General features: G+C 41.7%; 3 protein-coding genes and 1 pseudogene across 7 annotated transcripts in view; 1 reads left to right on the plus strand and 3 right to left on the minus strand.

Moving 5' to 3' along the window:
* Positions 1–27,422, minus strand: part of LOC147311306 (uncharacterized) — a 262,128-nt pseudogene that overhangs the window by 8,568 nt on the left and 226,138 nt on the right. The gene's annotated exons all lie outside the window — the stretch shown is intronic.
* dcbld2 (discoidin, CUB and LCCL domain containing 2) lies at positions 219–21,114 on the plus strand. Of its 4 annotated transcripts, none has more exons than XM_086265591.1 (15): positions 219–605; positions 4,167–4,391; positions 6,232–6,369; positions 9,347–9,398; positions 9,483–9,555; positions 11,645–11,778; positions 11,950–11,990; positions 12,559–12,759; positions 15,094–15,218; positions 15,710–15,857; positions 16,804–16,938; positions 17,029–17,119; positions 17,235–17,284; positions 17,366–17,503; positions 19,225–21,114. In XM_086265591.1, the coding sequence occupies exons 1-15, from the start codon at positions 503–505 to the stop codon at positions 19,617–19,619; spliced, it is 2,049 nt and encodes a 682-aa protein (XP_086121717.1). In that variant the 5' UTR covers positions 219–502; the 3' UTR covers positions 19,620–21,114. The 4 variants fall into 4 exon arrangements, with proteins under 4 accessions (XP_086121717.1, XP_086121714.1, XP_086121716.1 ...); XM_086265590.1 differs by having other exon boundaries at positions 220–605; positions 16,804–16,944; positions 17,369–17,503; XM_086265589.1 differs by having other exon boundaries at positions 221–605; positions 16,804–16,944.
* cdc50c (Cdc50 family member C) lies at positions 22,137–26,037 on the minus strand. Its single transcript, XM_086265592.1, has 7 exons — positions 25,830–26,037; positions 25,479–25,595; positions 25,082–25,189; positions 23,458–23,548; positions 23,234–23,377; positions 22,952–23,164; positions 22,137–22,825 (listed from the first exon to the last, which is right to left on the minus strand). The coding sequence occupies exons 1-7, from the start codon at positions 26,025–26,027 to the stop codon at positions 22,638–22,640; spliced, it is 1,059 nt and encodes a 352-aa protein (XP_086121718.1). The 5' UTR covers positions 26,028–26,037; the 3' UTR covers positions 22,137–22,637.
* The window catches only part of cmss1 (cms1 ribosomal small subunit homolog), a 29,418-nt gene continuing 28,613 nt past the window's right edge, over positions 26,618–27,422 (minus strand). Inside the window, exon 10 of the mRNA XM_086265593.1 lies at positions 26,618–26,755. Within this exon, the coding sequence (XP_086121719.1) occupies positions 26,672–26,755 (84 nt within the window). The 3' untranslated portion in view covers positions 26,618–26,671. The remainder of the gene's footprint in view (positions 26,756–27,422) is intronic.

A 27,422-nucleotide genomic window follows, 5' to 3' on the forward strand; every position in this document is an offset into this window, starting at 1 on the left:
TTCGCATTTACTAATACTGGGAGAGTGTGGTTTAAGAAGCAAACAGAAGCACGGATTGTAGGGTCTGCAGGGTGTTGTCTAAGTGTTTCCTTTTGGTGACCAGGTGGATTTTTGGGGGGTGGACGTTTTTATTATATGAGTGCAGCAGGTGCTGAAGGTTGGGGTGGGGGGTGCTTGCAGGCAGTACAAGACCATTTAGACCACTTGGGGGACTCTGGTATCCCAGTCCAGGAGGAGGAGCCTCGGTGGAGTGGAGGAAGTAGCTCCACAGATTGGATAAGTGTGTGTGCGTGTGGAGCGTTTACCTCCATAGTGTGTTTGTCGCAAACCACTGGACTATTGAGCGATAAGAAAAGAGAAGCAAAGAAAAAATCCTCAGGAAGACACCACCCGCGGACTGTATCTCGAAGAGATGAAGGGTTGCCTTTCTTTTTATTTCCACGGTACAGGTTGAATCAGCCGGCCAGGAAGCAAGCATTATGCATTCAGACTGCAGGCTGCTATGGGCAGAGCGGTAATGGTGGGCAGGGGACCGACAGGGGCCGGGGTTCTCGTCTTGTCGATACTCATCATTCTCACCACGGAGAGCTGTGGAGGGCAGAAAGGTTTGTACCACTCGGCAGTGCAGTGACAACTGGACGAGCTGTGTGTGACCGCGGAAACCCGCGGCCATGCCGATTTAAAGTGTAAACACAGACGTGTCGATGTTTCGTGGGATGTTTAAAGTGTGTTGTCATGGTCAACAAAACTTAAACCTACCTTACATGGCCCTGTGTGTGTGCGCGTGTACGTGGAATTGAGCACAGCTCGCCACCGCCCGTCGTGATGTTTTTCTTTTTTGGTGTGAGACGGTTGTAGTAAAACCAGGCAAACCGGTTCCTACAAAAACTGATACTGTTGGGAAATAACTGCCGCCTTATAAAACGGGTGCTTACCGAATTAACGTGCTGCATGAAATGTTTTGGCTAACGTTGAAAGCAACAGTATGCTGCTTATGTGCTTTTCCTGGTGCCCCTGTTCTCTTTAAATTGACAGACTTTTTTAATGGAGTCTGGTTTTTGAGGTCTCTACGAGAGGACCGCACGTTTGGGTGCTTGTGGCCTTGTTGCCTTTTTCAGGTAGCCCAATTTTTACTTTAAAGCTAGCATAACAACCCCGGGTAACAATATATTTTGGTTGGAGGATGAGATATAGATAGATAGATATATATATATATATATATATATAAGTCAACAGTCCTCAGGTGGCCTCAGATTGGGGGTGGGGTAGCAGTGGGGGTAATGCTGTAAACACGTGGACATAGTGTGTCATAACTTGCAGTTCACGTTAACTGTACATTCACATTAATAGATGGGTGTGATGATAGACATTTGCTTTTAGTATTGTTTCTTGAGCCTGAGAGCTCTCCTTTTATGAAAGTAATCTGCACTCCTGTTAAGCACCATACAGTTGCTCGGTAACTTTTGTGAGTCAGGGTGAGGGAAGCTGCTTTGTTTTTGTCCTGTTCATCTGGATAATGTCCACTGAGAGGCTCTTACGTAACTGCAGGTCCACAGAACATCGAGTTAGCACCATGAAGCGTGACTGCTTAGTGTTATCTCAGAGCCACACACAACATCCACAGACTCTGAGGCTTTGCTTTCTCTCTCACACACACGCTCTGTTGAAACACAGCTTTTAATTTTTGAAAAAGTCTCTAAATCATCTTACATGTAATCGTTAACTTTCAGGTTCATGTGTTGTTCTCTGGAGAACAGCCAACATTTTTTTTTTTTGTCTATAAAAACTAAACAAGAAGTAATACTTAGCCCTTCACTGAACACCATTACTGCATTGGATTACATAATTTAACAGGCACTGTTATTAAAAGTATGGCAGCATTAAAAACTTTGTTTTTGTTGTTGACCAAATGCTATAAGTTTTCAAAAAGTAAGAAGTTCAAGTGTCATTACATCTGAATTTCTTGTGTATAGATTTTGCATAAAGTATGGCAGATATGTTAAAGTGAGAAACTGGTCATTCTATAAGTGTTTCACAAGCTTGTGGGCGACTTACAGTGAAATCCCTGCTGGACTCAGCAGCACTGGACACTTCTGCATGTGCCGCAAAGGTCATTATAAACAACAGGAATCAGTTGCTCTGGAAAGCAAGCTGGGTTATGTGAGGACACCCTCACTAAATTAGCCCAAACATCTTTTTCTGTATTATGCTCTGCTTAAAAAAAAAAAAAGAAAAGAAAGAAAGATACTAGTTCATATTGGTCAACATACACTCACCAGCCACAACATTTAGCTACACCTTGCTAAGTACTCGATTGGACCCCTGCCTTAATTCTTTATGGCATAGCTAAACCAAGGAAGCATTCCTGAGGGATCTTGGTCCATATTGACATGATTGAGATCTATCAACTGTTCAGCCTGTTTGAGCACAGTCAACTCATGTTATAGAGTCCAGTATGAGATGATTTGAGCTTTGCGACATGGTGGTTTATCTTGCAGGAGATGGCTACACTGTCACTGATGTCAAAGGTAGTACTCAGGTACATGATGCTCGGTTGGTGCTGAGGTGGCAGTGTACAAAAAAAAACCTATCCCCCACACCATTACACCACCACCAACAGCCTGAACTGTTGATACAAGGCAGGATGGATCATTTATTTCCTGATTGTTTAAGCCAAATTCTGATCCTACCTCCTAGGACTCAACAGACCAGGCATTATTTTGTGGGTCTGTGAGTTGTAGCCTCAGTTTCCTGCCCCTAGCTGACAGCTGTGGCACCCAGTGTGGTCTTCTGCTTCTGTAGCCCCGCTACTTCAAGGTTTCATGTATCAGGCATTCAGAGATGCTCTTCTGTGCACGTTGGTTGTAATGAATGGTTATTTGAATTACTTTTGCCTTCCTGTCAAGTCAAGCCTCTGACATCATCTGGGCATTTTTTGCCCACAGAACTGCCACCCACTGGATAATTTTCTCTTTTATGGGTCATTCTCTATATTCCCAAGAAATGGATCTCAGGAAAATCAGAGTACATCAGAAGTTTCTGAAATATTCAATTCAGTCTAGTCCATCGGGCAACAAAAAGAACGTTTAAAGTCCCTAAAATCACGTTAATTCCTCATTATGATTCTTAGCTTGGTCAACTTTACAATTTCTCTGTCTAAATGCATTGAGCTGCAGTCATGTGATTGCCTGATGAGATAATGGTGTTATCGATATGTTGAACAGGACAGCTTTCGACATTTTCCAGGGTTCACATGCATTGTCATTGTTAGCCCCTTTTAAAGGCGATGCTTGCCTCGAGTTCTTCACCTTTTTCTCAAAGACACCCTCTGGAGGAAGCTCATTTGCATTGCTTGTATGCAACGTCATTGTTTCAGTCACTACCCACTGCTTGTGTCCATAGCACAAGGTAGGAATGTAGACAGACAAGCTAATCAACAGTTTTACTGTCACATCTACATTACTACACTACTTTAGTTCTTCCGCTTCACGCTGCAAAACGCCCAAGTGTGACGTCGAGAGCATCACCTGACGAAGTCAAGAGAGCAATCCTGAGACCAGCAAAGTCGAGCCACTCCCCTACTTGGCTGCTCCTAGAAATTCTCTCCATAAAATTCAGAGAATCGCATCAGAACTTTTCTGACCAGTTTATGATGTCATTGTGGTTAGAGCCATCTTTTATATACGGTCTATGGATATAAACATTTTATGTATAACAACTATTTTGTTTACTTTTTCAAAATGCTAATTCAGTTTGAGCAGACTAAAGGTAAAGCCCCAGCCAGATGTGAAGCAATAAGCTGCTAGCTCGTTGCCTGTTTATACTTGTATTGGGGATCATTTTGAACTGCGGGGTAACTCAGCAGGACAGTGCAAGTTGAACTGACTTAAAATAAACCTCAGTTGTCACGTTTTTGCAATTTAATTGCTTAAGGAAACATTAAACCTTACATATCTTTGCTTGTTTTAAGTGAAACTGAGTAAATATATCCTCTATTGCAACAAGATCTCAGTGACCATGAACACAAACTCAACAAAAGCTAGTTTTTGCCCAGTAACCAAGAGATGTGGTGTTACTTTTATACTTTAGATGGTGTAAATCACACCCACTTTTTTTTTTTCTTGCGTTTCTTGAAACCCAAACTGTTTTTTTTTGTTGTTCCACAGGTGATGGCTGTGGCCCCAGTGTACTTGGCCCCGAGAGTGGGACTCTGTCCTCTCTGGGATACCCAAGGACGTATCCGAACAACACTGTGTGCGAGTGGGAGATCAGTGTGCCGCATGACAAGAGGATCCATTTTCTCTTTGCTTTATTGGACTTAGAAGACAGCGACTGCCAGGTCAACTACCTCCGCCTGTACAACGGCATCGGTCCAAACAGGAGCGAGATTGGTGAGGGTGACAGGCGGATGTTAAACTGGACTTAATGTTTTGTAGAGGGCAAATCCAAGTTGTTGTTAAAAATAAACATGCAGTAAACAATACAGAGTAAGGGAATCCTGCTTGTTTCTATATAAAGCAGCAGATCAGTCTGTGATAGGTTTTTGTCAGGTTTTGGACTGATCTTTGGAAAGCCCTTCTCTGTGCGTCATTCTAACACTGCCTATTGGGTGTCAGAGTCTAACAATTTTCTGAAATCGACAGTTCAACATTCACACCCACTCTGTCATGATTGGCCAGTGTCCAAAGATGAGAGAGACTGTACCCACAGTTTAATCATTTTTCTCTAGCTTTCCTTTCTTCTGTCACTCTTCTTACAAATAATGAACTACCATACTACTGAAGAGACTGTGTCATTGTTATTAACCCATTATCTTAATTCTGTTGCGTCTTCCTTTTCTTGATGATGTCTGGCTTTTCACTTCAATGTTGTGTGCGGACGTTTGAAATGCCTGCAAACGCCTCTTCTTTCAGATGAGCTTGGAAAACGCGTCTTATGAGCAGATAATGAACATTATCTGTTTATAGGCACAGGAGAAATGTGGTTATTACATTAAAGGAGTTAAATGTCAGGAAATTGGAGGACCTATTGTCTTTCACTGTTATAACCTCGCCATTGTAAGTTATTAGGCAGATTTCGCCCTGATCGCAGCCAAGGGTGGATTATTTTAAGCTATGGGTGTTTTTGGGCAGTTTAATACGCTAAAGTCAGAGTCATTGCATGATGCTTAGGGAATATAAAGCCTGCTAAGGTCATGCGTTTGTTTCCAACATTGGTCTTTGCTAATACGAGGTGCTAATACATACTACTAATAGAGATGCACAGCAGCGTCTCTGAGCCTTTTTATTATTGAGTTTCTCATATTTTTTACCATCAGACGTCTAACCTTGGTAGATCAGAAGCTATCAGAGCAATAAGAAAACTTTGGCCTATTATCACAAGTGTTATATTTAGTATAAACTGAGCAAAACTCGTTTTCATTGCCAAAGCCAGCCATCTTTCGTCCCCCCCGTCTGAATGCGTTGTTACGTTTGTGTTGCTATATCAGATTTAAAGTAACAAATGCTTAAAATAATCAGTTGTAACATTTCTTATGTCTTTGTGCTATTTCCAATCAAATGTTGGCTTTAAATGATTTACAAAATACTGCACTCTGCTTTCATCTCACACAGCCTCAGCAACAAGTTTATGCCTCCTAGAATATTGGTCAAATTCTAGTGAAATGTGCACATGTTGCGCTCACGGTCAAGGTCACATTTGTCATTTTACGTGCAATAACCTGTGAATTGAGCCGGATGAGCTGCTGCCTGATTGTGAAAATTTTCAATAACCAGATTGACATTGTCCCAAGGTTTTTGGAAACACTGTTGCCTTATATCAATCTAAAATATTGCTATGTATGGATGTAAAGCATTGGAACGTGTATTATAATACATGATGGTGCACATGAATATCTCAACAAATATATCAGTCTGTGGCTGACGAGTCTGCATCATATATGTTGTTGTTATTATTATTATTATATATTTATATTATAATTTAGGCCATTATGACCATGAAGGAGGTGTTAGGTTGCTCTTTATCAGAAGGGTCTTATAAAGACCTGCATTTAACTTGGTGAATCCTGGAGAAAGAAAATTAGATTGAATTTTCCCAGAATATATCCGAGACACTCCTCAAGTCCATCTTACTTAATGAAACTGATGAAATCTTGTTTTTGTGGTTTTGTTTTTTTGGGGCATTAATTTGTGTAACTGACCAGCCTCTTTGTTTCCCTGTTCTGCTTAACAGTGAAGCTCTGCGGGTTGGGTCTGAAGGTTGAACATCTGTTCAATTCCACTGGCAACCAGGCCACTGTGCAGTTCATGAGTGGGACCCACCATACTGGACGCGGTTTCTACCTGTCCTACTCCACCACTGAACACGCAGGTAACGGCAGACTCTCAGCTCACCCACGCTGAAGTCTCTCATTGTCTTCTTATCATCCCAGCCTGCAGTAACAGTCGTGTGGTTCAGAAATCTCAAGTTTGAGCTTGTGTGCACGTCTGCTTCGGCCCCGGGGGTGGGGGAATAAGACTTGATTCAGCGATTGTGAGTTTGGGTTAATCACAGCTATTTCGTTCTGCACCTTCACATTATTTTAACAGCTCTGAAGTAATCTGGGTGTTCTGGAAAAGTCTTGCACGCAGATCAGTAACACATGGGTTTGTCTAAAAGCTGGCAACCTGTTACTGTTGGTGTGTAAGAACTGCAGATCTCCCTCCTGTTGGATCATCCAGTTTTCTCTATGTTTGTCAAAAATCCTGCCGGTGTTAGTGGATGAAAACGTCAGTCGATCAGTCCGGGCAAAAGTGATACACCTAACACCTAATTGGCCAACACTGCAACCTCTAGATGGTACTGTCTAAGTTTTCTGTTTCTAATGGGTAAAGTTGGAACAGGTCTGACTTTCTATGGCTGCCTTAAACATCTTTTTGAGGATTGTGCATGCAGTTTTTCCACTGGGCCAATTCAGATGTGTCCAAACACTTGGAACCAAGAGAATCTTTAATGGGGCTGGGCAGGGAGGGTGACTCGTCATTTTATTTTGCTAATTTAATCATCTGCCTCTTAAAGAATTCCATTTGGTAAATAACAAACTGATGTAATGGAGTTGAAAGCACGCGCATGCTAATAAATAGATATTTGGCCATTGTGCACATTCTTGGTGCTAGTTTCTGGGAAATAACCCTTCTTCAATGTCCACTGTGCTTAAAAACAGTGTCACTCTAAGTCATATTTGAAAACTAGTGCTTTTGTATTGCCTGGATATTTAATATCATATATTAGTTGCAACAAGTTAGTCAATTAGAGGCTGCAGAACATCCTTTCATGTGATTGCTCGATTTAGATCCTTTGGCTTTTTTCCCCCCAGTTTAAAAAGAAAATGGTTCTAAATATTTGTGTGTTTGTGCAAAATGCCCCTTCTCACACACCGGCTAATATGTTCTCATACTGACAGTGTTATATGTATGTTGAATGTTTTTATGATCAGGACCAAACGATATCCATGGTGATAAAAAGACCACACAAAAAAAGAAAGGTGGGAGTTGAATAGAGAACTGTGTGTTCACTTCTGTGGCGACGGCGCTCGAGGCCGCATGAGAGGCTTTTTACGATGTGGTGTTTGCTCACCGCTGAATACGAATTTAAACATGCAGCAAAGATAAGGAGCTGCTCTGCTGTGACTGTCTGGAATTCCAGCTGCAGTATGTGCAGGGTGATCATGCTAGTGGGCATCGTTTCAGATGGCTGTTTTTCTTACATAAATGCGAGAACAGCGAGGGGTGGCATGAGCAGATGCTAACCACTGAATGTGCACAATTTTGGGTTTAGTCAGATTGAAAATTAGCAGCATGCCATGACTGGGGGGGAAAAAAGTAAATCTACTGTTTTCTTACTGGATGTGTTCCCACTGGGCTGTGATGGTTAAAGCTGAGTGTAGTTAATGAAAGTAGCAGGGAGGGGGTGAAGGAAAATCCAGACTTTTTGGGAAGTGGAAAAGGGGCAAAGCCACAGTGAAGCCACAATGGCACTGAGGGGTAAAAGGAAGTGAGAGTAATTGAAAAAATATTCATGGTTTGTGGTTTTATTGTAAGACTTGCATCCTGTGAGAAAGTCCTAATTGAGCTCAACTGTGATATATTACACAGTAGTGAGGTTGCAGGATTAGATGAATTGTAACGGACACGAGAAACAGCCGGTGGCAGCTCGATCCAAGGCACTCATGTTAGAGTTCTGCACAGGGACAATGGGGACAAAGCTGTACGTTAGCTTAATTACCAAGGATTTAAAATTAGAGATTTATTTCCTTAGTAAGCATCTCCCTTGTTTCTGAAGACGTGCCTCGTCATGTGGATGCTTTGGAGATAAATGGATAATTGGAGCCACAAGAAGAAAGCCGCAGCAGTGACGTGTGTGCGATGCAGTAATATTTTTGTCTTGGCGGTCATCTCAGCTCGACTGAATCACTGCAAGGCAAACAAGGCCATCAGTGCGCCCAGCCACTTTTTCCACAAAGGCGCTGATGTGCGTGATGTCGTCTTGTAACTGATGCATGCAGATGAGCGTGGGTGGACAGTTTGCACAGCTAAGTAACTGAGTAACCATGGTGATTGGGGGTGTTTGTCATTTTTTTGACTCATTGGTTGGTCTGCCAGATAAAGGGTTTTATTTTTCTCTTTGTAATGTGGTGAAGACTCCCACACACTGACCATCTCCACGAGGTTTATTTACACTTCTTAGTAGCCCACATCATCCTGTTGGACTTCACGTCCACACCCAACTGACATACCTCTCCAATAACACACATCCTTCACTGGATGACTTTAACGTGTTCGACCTGGATGTGAAAAACAACCAAAATTGCTCCAAAATGAACTGATTCCAGCTACTTAATGCAATTACTTTGCTGTGTTTGTCTGCTGTGATCCAGTGAGAGTGAACTGAACATCTGCTCGCTTGAACAACACAAAATAAATAAAAAAACATTTCAACCTGAGTGCTCTGGATGGTTGCTTTTAGCCATTCTAGCAGCGGTGCACTCTGTTGAATGGTCCATCTCACCACTTTGCTTCACAGCTGTTTAATGTTTAATGTACCCACCCTCGTGGCACTCCGAGGAATCCCAGTGGGGCTTATGATTCGCTCACTGTCACCGTGAGGCCAAATTTAGTCAGAACGTTGGATTTGTCGAAATGTATGTTTAACATTAATCAGCAATTACGATGATGATTAGCTGGATATGGTAAACGGTTCAAAAGGTAAAGAAACTGAAAGGGTGGATTTAAGAAGAAAATAAAAGTGGGTGATACTTTATCAAGAACATGCAGAGACCAGTTCTGATGCTGTTTATTTGCCTTTGCAGATCTAATCACCTGCGTGGACAAGGGAATGAACTTCACCGAGGCAGAGTACAGGTAAACAGAGTTTGCTTTTTGTGCATGTCGGCGCACTGATTATACTGGTGGATATGAACTGTGAACGTGCCGCTCTCTTTTTAGGAAGTACTGTCCGGCAGGCTGCTTGACATCTACAGAGGAGATTTCTGGAACTATACCCAATGGTTACAGAGAGGTGGGTACACGCCCCGTCTATGCACAGACATACACGTGCATCGCTTTTATTTATGTTTTCTTAGCTACAAGTTATCTTTGTGAAGGAGGCGAAAGGAGCGGTGGCTCAAACGTGTCTTGGATTGATGACCTCACAGCACTCCCGCTGCGTGTGAGGTCACGGGCACTAAGTCTCTGGTTGATGACCTCATGTTTAGAGCTTGAGGATGTCTCATAAGGAGCGAAGGGAGGAAGGGAGCGAGAGAGGGAGTGGTGCTGCTGGCTGACGGGAGGATAGGGAGGAGCGTGGGGTTGTGCTTCAGGGAACGAGGCGCCCCACAGGAACAGAGGAGGGGCAGGGTCAGCGGGTGAAAGGGAGGTGAGATAATAGTTTGGCTGAAAATAATAACCTTGTAATCCAGTCCAGCTGCAGGGGTGTGTGTGTGTGTGTGTGTGTGTGTGTGTGTGTGTGTGTGTTTGGAGAGCAAAAAGCCTGAAGAGTGAATCAGTGTGATTAGAGGTTGGAGAAACCCTTTGTGTATGTGCATGCCTGAGCCGCTTTTGCTTGTGTGCATGTGATTCATTCATGATTGTGTCTTTGGGAGTGTGGAATATGATGGTGAGTGTGTGTGCGTCTCTCACAAGGATCAGTTTCTACACCCAGATCATAATCCTGCAGCTGACTTTAGTTTTTTTTAATAATTTTACTTCACAGATTTATTCGGTGATCCATGTTCTGGTATTTATTTATTTATTAAAATTCCCATCTCCCACTTATAACACGTGTTAGCGTGGTTTCCTCTGCTGGAGGCAGGGCACTGTGGTTTGGAGCATTACTTTGTGTTTGTGTTAGGGGTTTTGGCTGGCTCTCTTAAGGATGCGGTATGTGTTTTTGGGGAAGTTTAAGAGTCACACGGAAAGTGTTGATTGCTTGTGGCAGCCTCTAACTGCTACGTGTGTTTGTGAATACATGCGTGGGCTTGTCACTATTCCCCCCCCCCCCACAATGCCAGCGTGGGTCTTTCCCGTAAGACGATTTTCCCCCTCGCACCACCAGCTGCTCATCGGAAGGAGCTTGTGGCCAGAGCGGGATCAGGTTTTGTCAGTTTCTCAGTGATGTGGCACCAGGTTTTGACAGGAATGCAGCTGGGAGGGAATCATTACCTTCATTGCCACTTATTATCCTCTGTGCACAGAAGTGACATCATCCTGACTCATCAGCCTTTATCTCCCTCGGTTTGAAGGTTAAGCGATTATGCTGCAAAGCGGTACTGCCTGTTTCCACTCAGCAGCTTGAAAATGGAGCAAATTTGTAATGGCACCACATGTGTGCCACATAGGAACGCCACTACTACTCAGATTGTCTTTCCTTTCCCAAAACTTCATGATTCCAAAAAGTTTAACTCTTCAAAGTCTGTGTTTGGGAGGTAGTAAAGATATGGTTTTCAATCAAGCATTTTTCTATTGATGAAACAACTTGTGGGTCCTCTGTTTGGGGGGGGAATCCATCCTCTGCCTATCCTGGGAGGCTGGAGCCTGTCCCAGCTATCACAGGGGAAGAGGCGGGGTGCATCTGAAAGCCTTTTTCTAGTCTGTTTCTACTCTATATTCAGACTTTATGCTGAAAATCTTTGCAAACTAATATGACCAGTCGTACATTAACAACATCAATGACAATGGCCCAACAGACTACAAGTCACAAGACTACAACATGCGGTCAGCATTCATGCAGACAGGAACGACTGGTAGAAAACAGAAACCTCAAGACTGGATGTTTCTCTTGTGACCTGCGAGGTCTGATAAGGTGAAAGAAGTGGACTTTTTAGGTGATTTAAAGTGGTTATAGTAGAAAACAAAGTCTCTCTGAGATGACACTGTTTAACTTTCATTCAAATTTCAACCTCTTTAAATGTCCTTGAGTGATTTACAAATAGCAAGAATTTGTTTTTAATCTCGTGAAAAGTACATTTCAGATGTTAGTTGTAGCTTTTATTTTGGTGAGTCAGATCTGACTCACTTACTCTTTAGTTAATCTGATCTGGTTTGTAACAACAAAAGGACATAATGATAAGAATATATCAGTTTAATCCTTTGTTCCTTTCGTTCCACAGTCCTCCTCTCTGTGTGTGGCAGCAATCCATGCAGGTGTGGTGTCCAATGCAGCAGGAGGGAATATCAGTGTGGTCAACAGCAAAGGCATCTCTCACTATGAGGGCACACTGGCTAACAATGTCACTTCCACTGTGTAAGAGATTCACCACAGTACACACATGCTCTTCTTCTCTGTTTGCTCCTCTTATTAAACGAAACGTACTTGGTCTCTGTCCTAGAGAAGGTTAAATATATATGCAAATATAAATGATTCTGACAGTTTGGTAATCATAATATTTGCTGGATCTTCTTTCTTACTCCTTAGAGGAACTCGGTCAGATAGCCTGTTCACCTTCACGACCAACGGTGAGTCATCCAGGGTCTTTGCTGTATTGTTTTTCCTATTAAGGACATGATTTTCAGATTCTGTTCACTTGCTGTCGATGACATGTTTTTGTGAGAAATACAAGATACAATTTTAAAATTGATTTGTAAGTAAGTTGCTTAAATGATTTATAGGTTGCTTAAGAAACATCCTCAGTTTATCAAACGGGGGAAAAACAAGGGAAAGAGACACTTGTTTAAAGAATTATGATGAATTTCACTTCCTTACTGTCATTATTTTGGTAGGGGTATTTTTAGGTGCTTGTATGGCATTATTTTGTCAGGGGGCTTTTTAAAATGTGATTGTCTGTAAAGAAAATATCAATGTCTGAGCTGGAAAATTCTACAGGGCTCCAAATCTTATGTCAGAGACTGGACATCCAAATATTTTGGGGGACGTTCCCCTGGAATTTCTGTTGCTACAGGCATTATCAACTAGGATGTAAATCTTGAAGGTTACCTTTTAATGTAATGCAACCCAAACTTTATTTCATTTCTTAAAGATTTTCTGTTCTTATTACTGAAGCTAAGGGTCTGTTTGTGCTTTCAGGCTGCTATGGAACGCTGGGTTTGGCATCTGGGGGCGTTGCTTATACTCAGCTCAGTGCTTCGTCTGTGTTGGACTGGAGCACTCGTGTGTGGGCACCGTCAGGGGCACGGCTCAAAAAGGAGGGACTGCCATGGGCCTCTTCTCAGAGTGACCAGCAGCAGTGGCTGCAGGTAGATCTCAAGAAGGAGAAGCGGATCACAGGTAAACAAAATTCTAATAACAAAGTTATGTTCATTCAATAAACACAACACATACACATACATTATAGCCACTGTCTCTAATTTAGGTTATAGGCTTAGCTGTAAAATCTCACCAGGCTTCAGTGGATGATTGGCTGGTGATTCTCTGACGTTGTCTTGTGACACCTTCCTTTACACAAACGTTGACCTCATCCTCAGGATAAACTGTGACCACATACTTAATCTGTACCTTTACAAAACAAGGTCACCTTCAGGCGAGCTGATAAAGTTTGCAAACCTTTATGAGCAGTGGCTTCAGTGTTTAAGAAAGTTTGGCAGCTTTTGAGTTACATATCTGTAAATTTCTCTTTTCTTATATGCATTGTTGCTTTGTAATATTATCACAAATCAGTTAGATCAGTTTATTTCAAACATTTAACAGACTAAACTACAGTTGACATATACAGACATTCAACAAAATAAAACACCAACTATTTTAATCAACTGTATATAAGTAACTTAGATTTAATGTTTGAGTAGAAAGAAGTATTAACATATACAATCCTTCCCCCTCCTGTCTAGTGAATGATCACAATAATATCTTACTTTCAAATCACATACCCATACAGGTGCATTTATACCTATCCATTGATATATACATGTAAAGAGTGAACGTATTAATGTATTCATGTACACATATTAGGGCTGTGTGATAGGACCAAAATCTCATATCCCGATATAAGACTTCTATCGTCCCGATAACGATATAAATCACAAAAATGTAACATTTTCTATAAATTCTGTAAATCTCGGGCAGCTCGACTTGCATGAAGTGTTTCCAGCTGCGCGTCATGTACCTGGAGTTGAATGTTTTAACCGATGCATGAAACTATACATTTTTAGATATGTTGTAACGGCCGCCGTTTTCTTTGTGAGTATTTATTACACGGCGTGATGTGGGGAAAAGCCTGTTCTAACGTTTGAGTCTGTTTATTTTTTACCACCTGGCGGCTCTTTTTTTGCTTCTCATCCGTAAATACTCTGCAGATTCTTTCACGTGATTCAGTTTATTTTGAAAAGTCTCAACAGGATCTTGAGCTTTATTGTGAAAGGTTTATGTGGAAAATAAACCAGCGGACATGCGATGGTTTTACCGTTGTTGTTGCTAACCACAACGCATAAAAACAGGCGCTTGTCCGTCTGTAGTGTGGTTCTATTAAATATAAGAGAAAGAGAGAACTTTAAGAAATTAATATAGACACTACAGTGACCATCAAAACCATGAAAAAAATATTGCCCGAAACTTTATTTTGCGACACCACGAAACAAACGATAGCAAATGATACGATAGACGTTTTTATATTGTCATCCGATATATATCGAACAGCCCTAACACATATGTACATACACTCACATGCATATGTACATATACAGCTTTGAATGCCTATATGGACATTCAGATACCACTCAGAGCTTCCTCATCAGTATTTTAGGAAAATGTTTGAACATTTCTGTGTATATGTAGTGTGCATGCCATGGGCACAATTATAGCCCCTTCCAGACATTTGTGTTATGAGTCATTATTGTTGTTTTCAATTCAGAAGGCAGTTGCTTACTTCAGAGCCTCTATAAAAGGGGCGGGGCAGTTGCACCACTGGCAGGCCACAAAAAAATATTTAAAAAAAAATATATCAAAAATAGAATTCAAACTGGTCGTAGCAAACGGCTGCCCTTCCCTGAGCCTAAATCTGCCGCTGGGTTCTTCCTGTAAAAAGGGAGTTTTTCCTCCCCACTGTTGCAAAGCGCTAACGCAAAGGGGATCGTCTGGTTGTTGGGCTTTCTCTTTATTATTGTACGGTTTTCACCTTACAATATAAAGTGCCTTGAGGAAGTGTTGTGGTGATTTGGCACTATATACGTAAAATAAAATAAACCTTTTGCACATTAATGAAATAAACAATTTTACAATATCATGACTTTTTACTACTTGTGTTATAATATAATTTCTATATAGTGAGGGGAGGTACGCCATCTCATTTACAACAGAGGCAAAGACTTGATCAAAGCTGAGATGATGATTGCATCAAAACAGATTTAAGAGATACCAGAGCTCAAGCTTCACAACAAATGCATTCCATGTAAACCATTTACTGCATGTGGCGCTTGAGAATGCCTGATGCAAGACTGTGGTTTCCATAGAACTCAGTATCTCTTCTCATCTCTGATAAAAACGGCAGGCGGTAAATACAGGATGTAGTAAATGGGGAGTGATTCTGGACACAGCCGCAGTCCTGAGCTTTCAGTCGAGTCAGCTGTACGACATCTTCCTGTTTCCTCTCTCTGTGCATGCGTCCAGGAATCATCACCACTGGTTCTACCCTCAGCGAGGAAAAGTGCTACGTTTCAGCATACCGGGTCCTGTACAGTAACGACGGCAAGCAGTGGTCCGGCTACAAAGAATCAAATTCTGTACAAAACAAGGTAATCAATAAACCCTGCTCGCTCAACAGTTACAAAAACAAAAAGAGTGCAAAGCAAAATGACGTAACCCCCTTCTTCCAATTGGTGCAGATGGACCAAAATCTCACTTTAGAAGTCTGCAGAGACACTAATATGGATTGTTACCAGAGCAGCTACTATTGACTAAGAGATGTTTATGGCAGGAAATTGGAGCAGTCAGTGGTTTGAGTTAAGTGCTGTGGTAGACAAGTCTGGACACTCGGGCATTAATAATGGATGGATATGGATTTAGTGGCAGAGTTCTTGGGCTGAAACTGCTGTCTATCAGTTCCTTTCTACTGGGATTCTCAGTCTCATATTGTGTGGAGGAAAGTAATTATTAGCTTGCCAAGTTGGAAAGTAATCAGCTTATAGTGCATTTGTCCTCAAACTGAATTGTTCCTGCAGCTGTTACTACACTTGGGTTCAAACCTCTGACACAAATAAGAGAGCTTGCTATTATTTTGTGTTAGATTTTTCAAGGCAACAGCAACTACGGAGACGAGGTGAGGAATAACTTCATTCCACCAATCGTGGCCCGGTTTGTGAGGATCAATCCCATCTCGTGGTACAAGAGAATTGCACTCAAGTTGGAGCTGCTTGGCTGCCAAGTTCCTTCAGGTAAATGGGGTGTTTACTGGCAGATCAGCAAAGTGAGCTGATCAACACAGATGTATGTATTGTGCAAACGTTTCGAGACACCACTCATTTCTTTATATTTTGCTAGGCTTTCTCTCCAAAGTTTTTCTTGTACCTGATTATTATTCAACTACTTAATACTGTCATATGAATAATTTAAGCAAAAAAAAAAAACGACACCAAACTCGGATGAACTATAATTGTCTCAAACTAACCAAAGAGCCAATTTTCAATTTAGATTTAAATTTAAAATCTTTGTTACTAGTTACTAGATGGTTTCAGAGGAAGAGTGGTTGGCCCGAAACCTGAAGTCTTAAGGAAAGGAAACATGGAGAAAAGAGATGCCAAATTACAGAATAAGAAAACTAAAAAATCAGTGGAAGGGGAGGTCAAACAGCAGTGACCATTTTACATGTAAAACATGGTGGAGCTGCTTTCATGGTTTGGGGCTGTATTTCAGCTAGAGGTGTTGTCAAAGTTGGTGCAGTAAAAACATATCTGAATGGGGGAAAAAAAACACAATGGAACACCCCTAAGTCATGAATTGACCTCCCAGGGCTTGGATCTCATTACTGAAGGAGTGTTGAATCATCTTGATGGAACAGAACAAAAGGCAGCCAACATCCAAAGAAGAGGTTTGAATGTCTTTTAAGATGGACAGCTATTCCTGAAGGCTGCTTAAATAGATTATACAAATGCTGCCTAGTAGAGTTCAGGCTGTGTTGAAGAATAAAGGTGGTCATACCAAATGTTGACTTTCAAGCCCGTTAGAATTGTACAAACTGTGGATTTCCATTGAATATTTCCACATTTCATTAACTTGCTAGAAAAAAATGTTTCCATTTTCCCAGCAACAAATAAAGAACTGCAGGGTGGCTTGAGACATTAGCACCGTACTGGAAGTACATTTGTATTCATTTACTTGCAGAAAGGCGCACGACAGATTTGAGGCCAAGGATGTCCCCTCCCCGTCGTACTCCTGGCGGCACGAAACATCCACCTCACCTTGGCCAAACAACACCTACCCCAAACATAAGAAACACCACCATGCCTCCCCACACTGGTAAAGGTGCGTGCAGTTTTTGACAACAACACTTAAAAAAAGTATTTTATATTATAATAACTTTGTGCATCTCCCCCCCCCCCCTTTTAGATGTGACTCTGGCAGCAGTCCTGGTTCCCGTGTTGGTCATGGTCGTGACTCTCATACTGATTGTGTGCTGTGCTTGCCACTGGAAGAACAGGTATTCATCTTCTTTCTTCGTGTTTTTGTGTGTTTGTTTTTGGGGGGGGGGGGTTGTTTTTTTTTTTTTTGTTTTTTGTTTTTTTTGCCCTTTTGACTTTACTCGTCTCTGGCAGGAAAAAGACTTCTGAGGGAACGTATGATCTTCCTCACTTGGATAGCACAGGTACGTCATCGCCGTGCAGGACAGCTCAGTTTGCCTGGATGTGTTTTGTGGACTTACTGTTGCACCTCTGTGCATCTGTAGCAGACTGGTGGAAAAGCATGAAGCAGCTACTGCCCTCCAAGATGGTGGAGACGGAGGATTCGGTGCGATACAGCAGCAGTGAAGTCAGCCGGCTAACGGGGAGGGGTGTCGTACCAGGGCTACATGCTGAACCTGCAGGTAAATGCTGTCGCCTGCAGTAGCTGCTGAAGTAACCAGGCGTTCTTAGTACAGTGCTAATTTTGTCGAATTAGGTTTGTATTTATTGACATGCAGTGTTGGAAAAATGCATCTGCAGCCACCCTGATTTCTTTTTTAAAATATTGTTTTTATGCATATTTGTTACACTTATACATTTCAGATCATGAAACTAATTTTAATCTTAGACAAAGAAAACCAGACTAAACACACAGTGCGGATTTTAAATGATGATTTTGTTTATTGAGGGGGAAAAAGTGATTCAGACCTACCTGGCCCTGCGCGAAAATGTAATTGCCCCCTAAACCTAATAACAGGTTGTGCCACCCTTGGCAGCAAAAACTATAACCAAATGTTTGCAGTAACATAACGACTAATCTTTGACATCACTGCAGAGGAATTTAGGACGGCTCTTCTTTGCAGAATTGTTTTAATTTAGACACATTGGAAGCTTTTCCCAGCATGAACAGCTTGTTTAAGGTCTTCTCATTGTCCTGCTGCGTAACCCAGGTGTGCGTGAGCTTCAAGGACTTCCGGAAAAAAACAGAATTCAGGATTCCACCAATGACTGCAGTTAAGTTATCCTGAAGCAGCCCTAGTCCATGACACTACCACCACCATGTTTGACTCTTGGTTTGATGTTGTTCTGGGGTCTTTTGTGACCTGGATGAGTTGTCGATGTGCAAAGTTTTGTTGAAATTTCTCCTATTGTGGATTGTGTGGTTCACTGGAACCTTAGAAATGCTTTTCTAGCCCTTTTCTACTTTAGCTCCAGACTGATAGTTGTCAGTGACTTTGTTTCACAGCTGTTTCTTTAGCTTGTAGCATGATGTGTTGCTTTTTGAGATCTCTTAGCCTGCTTCAGGTTCGAAAGGTACAACAGGTTCTGTTTGAGTGATTTCTTGATTCAACAGGTCTTAATCAGGTCTGGTTGTGGAGAGTGACATTTTCCACAGGTTTCCAAAAAATGTCATTAATCACAGTTAAGTGGGGGAAATAGTATTTTAGCCCCCTTAATAAATGATATAATTTAAAAACTCAAAATTTTGTGCTTACTTGTGTTAAAATTGGTTTGATCTGAACCAATTAAGTGTGACAAATATGCAAAAAAATAACAAATTGGGAAGGGGGCAAATATTTATTCACAACACTGTAAAATGTGTTTCTATCTAGTGTTTTCTTTTTCACACAAATCCAGAATCAAAGACTTTCACTTCCTGTCTGTAGCACACATTCAATATCTGAGTGGTATTTATCTGATGTCCTCTAAATAAATCACACTTCTTAACATGTCTAAACTATTTTTATCAGTTAAATGTTGGTTTTGTTCTTTCTGTAGAGTATTTGGCTAAAACAAAAAAAAAAAGGATTGAATAACATACTTTTATATATACCAGTTTTTCCCACTTCAGGGCAGAGTTAAGTTTTGAAGAGATTAGATATTCAATTAGTTCCACTAATTGCAGGGTTAGCGGTTTGATTTCCCACATCCTGGATTGCTGCTACAAACCTCTGTGCAGCTGCAGATTGCTTCTATAAAATTAGAAAGTTAAAGGCTTTTGTAACATAGAAATTCAATTGTTAATCGGTTTCCTTAGTTGCTTAGCATTCTAGAGAATTTGGGAGCAATTTCAAGAAGTAACCTGGTATCTGTATGATGCCCTTGATTTTTAATATTTCTTTACTGTACACTTTCCTTTCAGAATATGCCCAACCACTCGTAAGTGGCGTAACAACATTAGGAGCAAGGTCAACCTTTAAACCAGATGATGGGCCTTCCCCAAGATACTCTGATCCAGACCTGTATGACGCCCCCATCTCTTCAGGTTTATGCCACGCCTACGCCGAACCCCTGCCATCTTCAGGATCTGAATACGCTACGCCCATTGTGGTTGACATGGGTTTGAAGCAGCCCTCGACTTTGTGTAATTTCATGGGCACCAGGCCCGGCTCACTGCATCCGTGGACAGACAGTGGCCAGTCAGGGAGCACTGCATACGATAGACCCAAAACCTCCACTGAACTTGCCACACCCACTGAGGATCTGACTTATCAGGTACCTCAAAAAAGCACTCAAAAGCCAACAGGACAGGGCTGAAAAGCTTGAATGCACATGGCCTTAATCTGCCCCTCACTACCAACGCGACCCAGAGGATAAAGATGGGGTTGAGTTGAGAGCCGTTGAGCTTTGTGCTTGAGTCTTGAATGAACACTACCTTCGCTTTAGATTCATCCGGAGATGTCTGTTTCCTAATTGTTTCTGCATGGCCACAAACAGCTTGTGTAGTGCCATTAGAGTCCTATCACTGAAATCACAAAGATGAATGTGCTCGTGCCAGGCGTGAGTCGGAAATGGATGAACGGAAAGAGTGGAGGGTGAAAAGAAGAAAGCTGACTACTATTTGATAAAGACTTTGTCCCTGTTTTGTGATTTTTATTTTTCTCTTTTTAAAGGTCTTGCATCCTGTGAAACTGTGATTTCCATTCTGCCGCTGTCTGTTACACACTAAACTAGATCCAACTGAAATGTACCCGATGATTTACATCCATCGAATCTGAGGGTTTTCGTACTGAATTAATTGCATGTTGAGGAGTTTCTCGTTTGCAGCGAGACTCTTGCTTTCCACGGTACGTCGTTGTCTTATTTTGTTTTAAAAGCATGACTTGAAATTGTGTATAGTTCTAGTAATTCCATTACTGCAATCCTGTTTAAAAACTCAAATGATTTATGAATATTTATTTTTTATTTCACATCCTGCTGATAAGGAGAGACTCTTTAATAGTAAGCATCCCGCCACTCAGTAACGCGCTGTTATCGACACCTGACTGACAATAAATTTTGTTTTATAGATGTATAAAAGAAAAGGTCAGGAGAATCAATCCAGTGAACGTCCAAAAATCCTTTGAAAATACTCTTTGTAGTATTGGGAGACCAAACGTTGCCTTTTCTGTGTTTATGCAATGTTGATTCACAACAGAGCCGACTTTCACAATCGTGCCAACATCCCAAGTTTAGCCAAATAAACATTTGCGCAGTCTTAATGATTTATTTTTTTCTGTTTTCTACATTGTTGGATGAAAGAAAAGGTACAAGTAAAAAGCGGTAGATGAGCAAACATGTTACAGCTGTGATAACTTTATAGTTTGTGTGTTTCTTAGATCGTGTTTTGTGGATCGTGGTGATTGTCTGGTGATGAAATTGGGTGTTGTGACTTGTTCCATTATTCGTATCTCTGTGCATCAGTGTCTGTACGTGCGTAAAGCTGTCGTCATATTTTGGCCTTGTGGGGTTTTTGGACAATTTACAGTGTGGCTTATAGTAGGACGTCGTCTGTAGCACCGATAGACCTGCGTTCCTCTCCTTCGCCTGTGCTACTCATGTGCAGGTGGAGGAGAAATGCAGAACAAGCTGCTTCATATCTTTTACAAGAACAACAACCTGATCCTAAAGGTGTTGTTCCAACAGCTGTACCACTGTCACGCTTTGATCGTGCTCAGTAACCAGTTTTCCAGAGCTCCAGGTGCTCCCTGGTCACAGAAGGGTTGAGTTTGTGGCTCTCACTGATTGTATATAGAAATAAAGAGTTTTTAAAAGAAAATGTTGTAGTTCTTGGCATTTTTCAAGAAGATTTACTAATTATTTGTCTGTTTCTGTTTAATGTTTGGTGAAAGAGGTTCTGGGTTGAATCCAGCCCGGCGGCCTTTCTGCGTGGAGTTGGATGTTCTCGTTGTCTGTGTGGGTTCTCTGGGTTCTTCTGCAGGTATTCTAACTTCCTCCCACAGTGCAAAGACATGCATGGGTTTAGGTTAATTGGTGACTCTGAATTGACAATAGGTGTTAATGCGAGTGTTGGAGGGTTAACAGTCTTTGTGTTAACCCTCCAACAGGTTAGTGGCCTGTCCTGGGTGTACTCTCCCTCTTGCCCTATGACAGCTTGGATTGCCTCCATCCCATCTATGACCCCGAGCTGGATAACGAAGAGAATGGATGGATGTTTTTCCTTTGTTTTTGTTCTTTTTTGTGAAAGCTTTTTAACGTGACAACCCCACACCATAAAAGATGCCTCCCCCTTTAGTCTGAACTGTGAGCTATCAACTTGCTAAATACTGCCACGTGTTATGTTCATGTTTTCTCCCCACCCCAGAAAGAGTAACATGGGTATCAAACTACTTCCTCAGGATTTGCTTGTCCAGTGTGTTGGACTGCCAGTGTAGCAGTTAACACACGGAAGACTGGCAGGAGACAAAATCCCAGTCTAAGAAGCTAGAGTACTCCCGGCCCCAAGCCTGGATAAACGGGATTGTGTAAAATCGAATCGACAATCAAATGTGGCTCAATCTGCTGCGGTGACCCGTTGGGAAATAAGAGAGGGGCCAAAGTACCTTCAGTACGTTTATTTGACAAAAACTGCAAAATTACACCCACTTTTTTTCAACCTGCCCATGCTTGTAGTCTCAATTTGTAAGTCTGAAGGTAACTTGGTACAGCAATATGCTAACAACTGAACCTGTAAATGTTTGCATTTAGCTAGGCTGCAGATTCTTAGTACTGTCAAATGATGGTGTGGTGTGAAGTAGCTATAGCCAAGACAGAAACAACACTTGATTCAACAGGTCGTTTTAATTACAATCCTTTATTCAATTTTAAGATGTGGCACTTTGACAGTTTTTGCACACAAGGATGCAAGAATACACTTTGCATTAGGAAAATAAAAGTTGGATCTGTGCTTTTGTTAATGTAAGAATTCTAATAAATATTTATACATATTAACAGTACATGAGAAATGGTGTGTATTATAAAAGCAAACTTCAGCAAGTAAAAATCAAGTAAACACAGCTCAGATGTGTAAACACAGCAGCACCACGATAAACCCGTCACACGCGTGGATCTGAAAAAGAAAGCAGTTTTCCTCCACGTGCTGCCGCAAAATCGAAAACAACATTCCTATTTAAACCATTTTCCCCATCCATCATTTACTCACAAATGTTTAGCACTTAGCTTTTTGTTTCTTAAAAAAACAAAACTTCAAATCAACCCAGCAATAATCTCTTTTAATCTGCTTGTAAGTTTTTCCCAGCATTCCTCTCATTAGTTTCCTGAAGCACCTCTTCTTCTTCACTCCTTCATGTTCTTCCCATCTTTTCCAAACTTCCACCAGACCACCGTGAGGACGACAGCTGTCAGGAGGATCAGGCTGCTGGTTATGAGGTAAGCAATAGGCAGGAAATGGTTCTGACCTCCAAACCAGGTCACCGTTGTCAGCACCACTTCCTTTCTGCCTCGAAAATACTGCACGGGAAAGTCTGAAAGAGCAGGAGGTCAAGGCCAAAAATATCTGATCAAAGAGAAGCGTGTTTAAATTGAATAACAAAAGATGGAGGGAAAGTGCATTTGGGAGTTAAGATGCCTCTAACACAGTGAAAGGATACTGTAGGTTATATTGATGCTGTAACTGCCTGCTGGAAGCCCCTTTGTGAAGGGGTTGTCGTTTCGGAATAAGATTCCATAAAGTTTCTTGAAGTTGGGGAAAGCTGCCTCCCTCATCCATACAATGAAATCGTCATTGATAAAACCGTTGTTCATGGGATTGGAGGGATCGAGCTTGTACACGGGCTTCTGCCAGTATGGAGGTGGCGCCGTTCCTGTGGGGAAAACATTTAAAATGTGACACAAAATGATTTCTGAGGAAAGAAAAAAAATTCCTCCTTTACCTTCAAACACTTCGGCTAGAGTCAAGTTGTCAGTCGTTGGGTTGCGGAACTTGATGTATTTGTCCGTGTACCACGTGAGGCCTTCCCGCATCAAAGGAACCTCACCTCTGCCGTTGGGATGATGATACCACAGGACGAAGGAGTCTGGGAAAACACATGCAAGTTAAGAGTGACAGGAAGGGTAGAGCAGCTAACTGATGCAGTGTGTTTTGAGTTGTGTTTACCGTTGAAGATGCTGTTGGCCACAGCGCCACAGGGAGCAATCGGGCGTCCGCTGGGATCTTTCAAAAATGGCTCACAATATGAACTTGGGTCCTAGGGAAGATGTGATATTTAAGTAAAATTCAAGCTTCTTCAGCTTTAAACACTACAACGCATGTCTGGTAGCTGAAGATTCATGCATGTGGTCCCGAAACACATGAAACACACTAAAATAAGGTCTGTTGTCATAGATTCAACTACCGAAGGTTAATTTTAACTCCGCCAACAACATGGAAGCGCTGCTTCCACTAATCACCCAGCATTATCAGGGGTGTGGCTCATCCGTACTTCTGTTTTTTTATCTTCACAAACCAAGTACAACAGATGACATGACTTAGCTTTAGTGACCATACAAGTCAAAGTTTCTGCATGATTAGTGTGGTCCTGTTTCTATAACGGCTCTTTGGGGCTGAACATCTCAGAGAAGCCGTGTTGTGGGAGGAGATGAGCATCTCCTAATGCTGCCCAGCCTCTTCTTTAACCTCTGGAGTTAGACGGATCCATCTCTTTATTCAGAACTGTCACTCCATGCATAAGGTGACCCAGCAGCTTTATGCATCACACTGGGGAGAAACTTCATGTAACTTAACATCTTATTTTGTCTCAGAGTCAAATGAAGTTGACCACTGAAATAAAACAGCAGGTACTGCCCAGTGCACGCTGTCAGTTTTATATACAGGCAGTACTCTTCACACCCAAAATAACTTCAACTTCTTTCAACTGCGCCCATCAAGATGCAGCTGATTTAAAAAAATAAAATAAAAGGAGAAATGATGTGCTTTTCCCCCACATAAACAAGTATGGAATTAATACTCTTAGAGTCCAAGAAGAAAACCACTGATGACTAAAAAGAACACATTTGCCAAAAATCGTCTTGAAGATCCCCAGAACTTTTGGGAAAATACTCTGTGGACTGACGAGACAAAAGTTGAACTTTTTGGAAGGTTTGAGTCCCGTTACATCTGGTGTAAAACTAACACGTTTCATAAAAGATCACACCAACAGTCAAACATGGTGGTGGTTGCCTGCTGGTCTGCAGCTGCTTTGCTGCTTCAGGACAATGGTGAAATGCTGTAGTTGATGAAAACATGAATTCTGCTCTCTACCAGAAAACCCCGAAGGAGAATGTTCTGCGATCACTAAAGCTCCAGCGTACTTGGTTATGCAGCAGGACAATGATCCGAAACTTCCGAAAGTCACCTCTGAATGACTCCAGATACATTTAAATGAATGTTTTGGAGTGGCCTAATCAAAGTCCACACTTAAGGCATGACCTTAAACGGGCCATTCATGCTAGAAAACCCTCGAGTGAGGCTGAATCAAAACAATTCTGCAAAAAACAAGTGGTTCAAAATTCATCCAGTGATGTGAAACACTCAACGCCAGATACAAAAACTTGACTACAGTTCCTGCTGCCAACGGTGGCGTCACCATTGATTAGGTTTAGGGGGCAATTACTTTTTCACAGATGATATTTGATCTGAAACATGCATGCGTGACAAATATGGAGAAAAATAAGATATGAGGAAGAGGGCAAATACTTATTTCTTGGCATTGTCAGCATTTCTGATGACATGACGATGATACCTTTAAATTTTTCTTCCTTCCAACCGTCTGCCCATCATCTCTGGAGTCCATGTATCTGCGAAGGTTCTGATGAAAGTTACGGAGTCCGTAATAGAAAAAGACATCTCCCTGGGACACACACACACATTCACATCGTCAAGTGGATGAGTGTAGAACCACAAATCCTAAGATGAATTTAAGCTTTAAGCTTCAAAGCACAGACAACAAACGCAAGCACTGACAGTGGGGCCTGTTAGACACAGAGTGTGAGAGTAATAATCTTCACACGAGACCCGCTTCCAAGCTGTTTCAGAGCTTTGTGCCATACTTAGCGTGTGCTACTGAGGCCTCTGGAGTAAGATTATAAGTGGCCCTCAAGTTAGGATTATGTTGTCACTCTGTGCCGAGAGGTTCTTACCTTAAATGGTTTGTCAATCCTAAAATTGACTGTGCAGGTGCAGGGCTTGTTTGCGTTGCTCACATTTTTACGCATTTCAAAACACTGGTTGCAGGTTTCAGCCTCTGTGTAGTCCAGCTGAAAAGACAACGAGAGAGAGAGAGAGGGGAAAGTGCCGATAGTGAACTTGATCTTAAACTTTTTCAAACATAACCTTCGACCTTTCCTGATGTTGTCACACCCTGTTTTTATTGCACACAGAGGCATTGGGGCCTCTCTGACATGAACAAAGACAAATGCATAGCGCTCTTACGCCATCAAATTTCTAGAACTGAAAGTGAGTGTTTAGAAGCAAATGTGGTTTTCACTCACCTTCATTTCCTGGGTGTTCTGCACAGTGAGAAGCAGCCATACTCCCAACAGCAGACACATCAAAGCCATAAAGTAGAAAAAAGGCAGCACGGTGTTAGCAGTTAGCATTGGAGACCAGGCAGGTAACCGCTGCTGTTTGAAAGCAGAGTTGTCGGGTCTCCGAGCCAAGGGCCCGGGCTTGCCTTTCACCTTCCCCATGAGAGCGAGAGCTTTGGCTTCAGAAGAAGAACTTGATTGACAGCTGGAGACTCAAAAATTGCGTGTAAACCAGCCCTCCTCTTGTCTTCCTGTTTTTTATTTCAGCGATATCTCTCTGCACACACACTCACACACCCCTCTGCTTGCCAAGGGATTTTCCCAGCAGGCTTTGCATCGTGGGGGCGACCGTTGTGTCCTGTTACTTATTAACCGCAATTCTTTACTCAACTACCTCTTTCTGTTACTTCCAATTTACCACAAGATTGTGTACTTCCGTCCTACAACACACAGACTTGTACAGAACAGGATTTTATATCGTCACTGGCTGCGGGAGATATCGGGGTGGTTCTGGGCCCCTTTCTATCTGTAGGATGCTGAATGGGGCTCCCCGGTGGTTTAAGTAAACTCATGACCTCACATTGTCAGTCGGGGGGACTTTCCAAGGTCAGAGTAAACAAAAAAGGATGTGGCTTTAATTTGAAGTCTGTTTATTCATTCATCACACTCCCTGACATTGTGTTGGTCACAAAAGTGAACAAACAATGCCGTACATTTCACACAGGCTCTGGAAATATTAAAAGCTCGTGACAGGATCAGCACAAGGAATAGTGAAGACAAAGTCCCTTTAAATGTCAAGCAGTCAGTTAAAATAGTCCAATTTTGACTTTGTCTTCCTTACAGCGAGCCAAGACGCCACTCTCCAACAGCTTCATAAGATCCTGTTTGATCTGAAAAAAAAAGAGGCAAATATGAAGTGAAATTAAAAGGGAACGAAAAACTAAAAGATCCTCTCCAAAAAGATTACTCTGCAATGCAAATAGGGTTCAATATTGAATAACTTTTAGCTCCTTCTATCTAATATTGTAGGTTCTCCTTGAGGCGACAGTTGCTGGATTTGGTGCCATGTAAATGAAATCAAAATGAACTGAATTTCAATGTAAAGTCTTTTCTTACTATAATAATTGTAGCATATGCATATCTATATGTCAACTTGTACCACCTCACCTCTTTAACAGGTGCATCAATCTGAATGAAACTTTGCATAAACATCACTTATAACCAGGAGCATCTGTGACTTCTATTAGTTAACCAAAAGTATCAAATGGATCAGGTGAGAAGAGCAGACAACACAGCTATGGAAGTCCCCCCACAGCCATTTTCTTGCTCCTTAACCCACGCTCTGTGCCACCTCCACAGTGTCATCAGCTTACAGCATACACCCAGTGCATTGCACACACAAAATAATGGAAGGTCAAAATATTAATTCAGGATAAATGTTTAGGATATTTAAAATAATGGAAATATTTGAAACGATTCACATTTTAACACTGTTTTTGCCGGAGACGGGAATTCTAGGAAAACAAAACTAAAGTCAAATTAGCCAGGCTTCAGAAT

The sequence above is a fragment of the Aulonocara sp. 'chitande type north' Nkhata Bay genome, linkage group LG16 (assembly GCF_057382095.1).
Source record: "Aulonocara sp. 'chitande type north' Nkhata Bay isolate Kocher_YH1m ecotype deep benthic linkage group LG16, A_spYH_male_GT1.1, whole genome shotgun sequence".
NCBI lineage: Eukaryota > Metazoa > Chordata > Actinopteri > Cichliformes > Cichlidae > Aulonocara > Aulonocara sp. 'chitande type north' Nkhata Bay.

Excerpts from the sequence above, each read along its gene's own strand:
- cdc50c (XM_086265592.1), bottom strand. The coding sequence starts at position 26,027 with ATGGGGAAGGTGAAAGGCAAGCCCGGGCCCTTGGCTCGGAGACCCGAC. Across the intron at positions 23,378-23,457 it reads GGCCAACAGCATCTTCAACG|ACTCCTTCGTCCTGTGGTAT; the intron begins GTAAACACAACT and ends GTGTTTTCCCAG. Across the intron at positions 22,826-22,951 it reads CAGCATCAATATAACCTACA|ACTTTCCCGTGCAGTATTTT; the intron begins GTATCCTTTCAC and ends CTGCTCTTTCAG.
- dcbld2 (XM_086265588.1), top strand. The coding sequence starts at position 503 with ATGGGCAGAGCGGTAATGGTGGGCAGGGGACCGACAGGGGCCGGGGTT. Across the intron at positions 4,392-6,231 it reads TCCAAACAGGAGCGAGATTG|TGAAGCTCTGCGGGTTGGGT; the intron begins GTGAGGGTGACA and ends TCTGCTTAACAG. Across the intron at positions 9,399-9,482 it reads TTCACCGAGGCAGAGTACAG|GAAGTACTGTCCGGCAGGCT; the intron begins GTAAACAGAGTT and ends CTCTCTTTTTAG.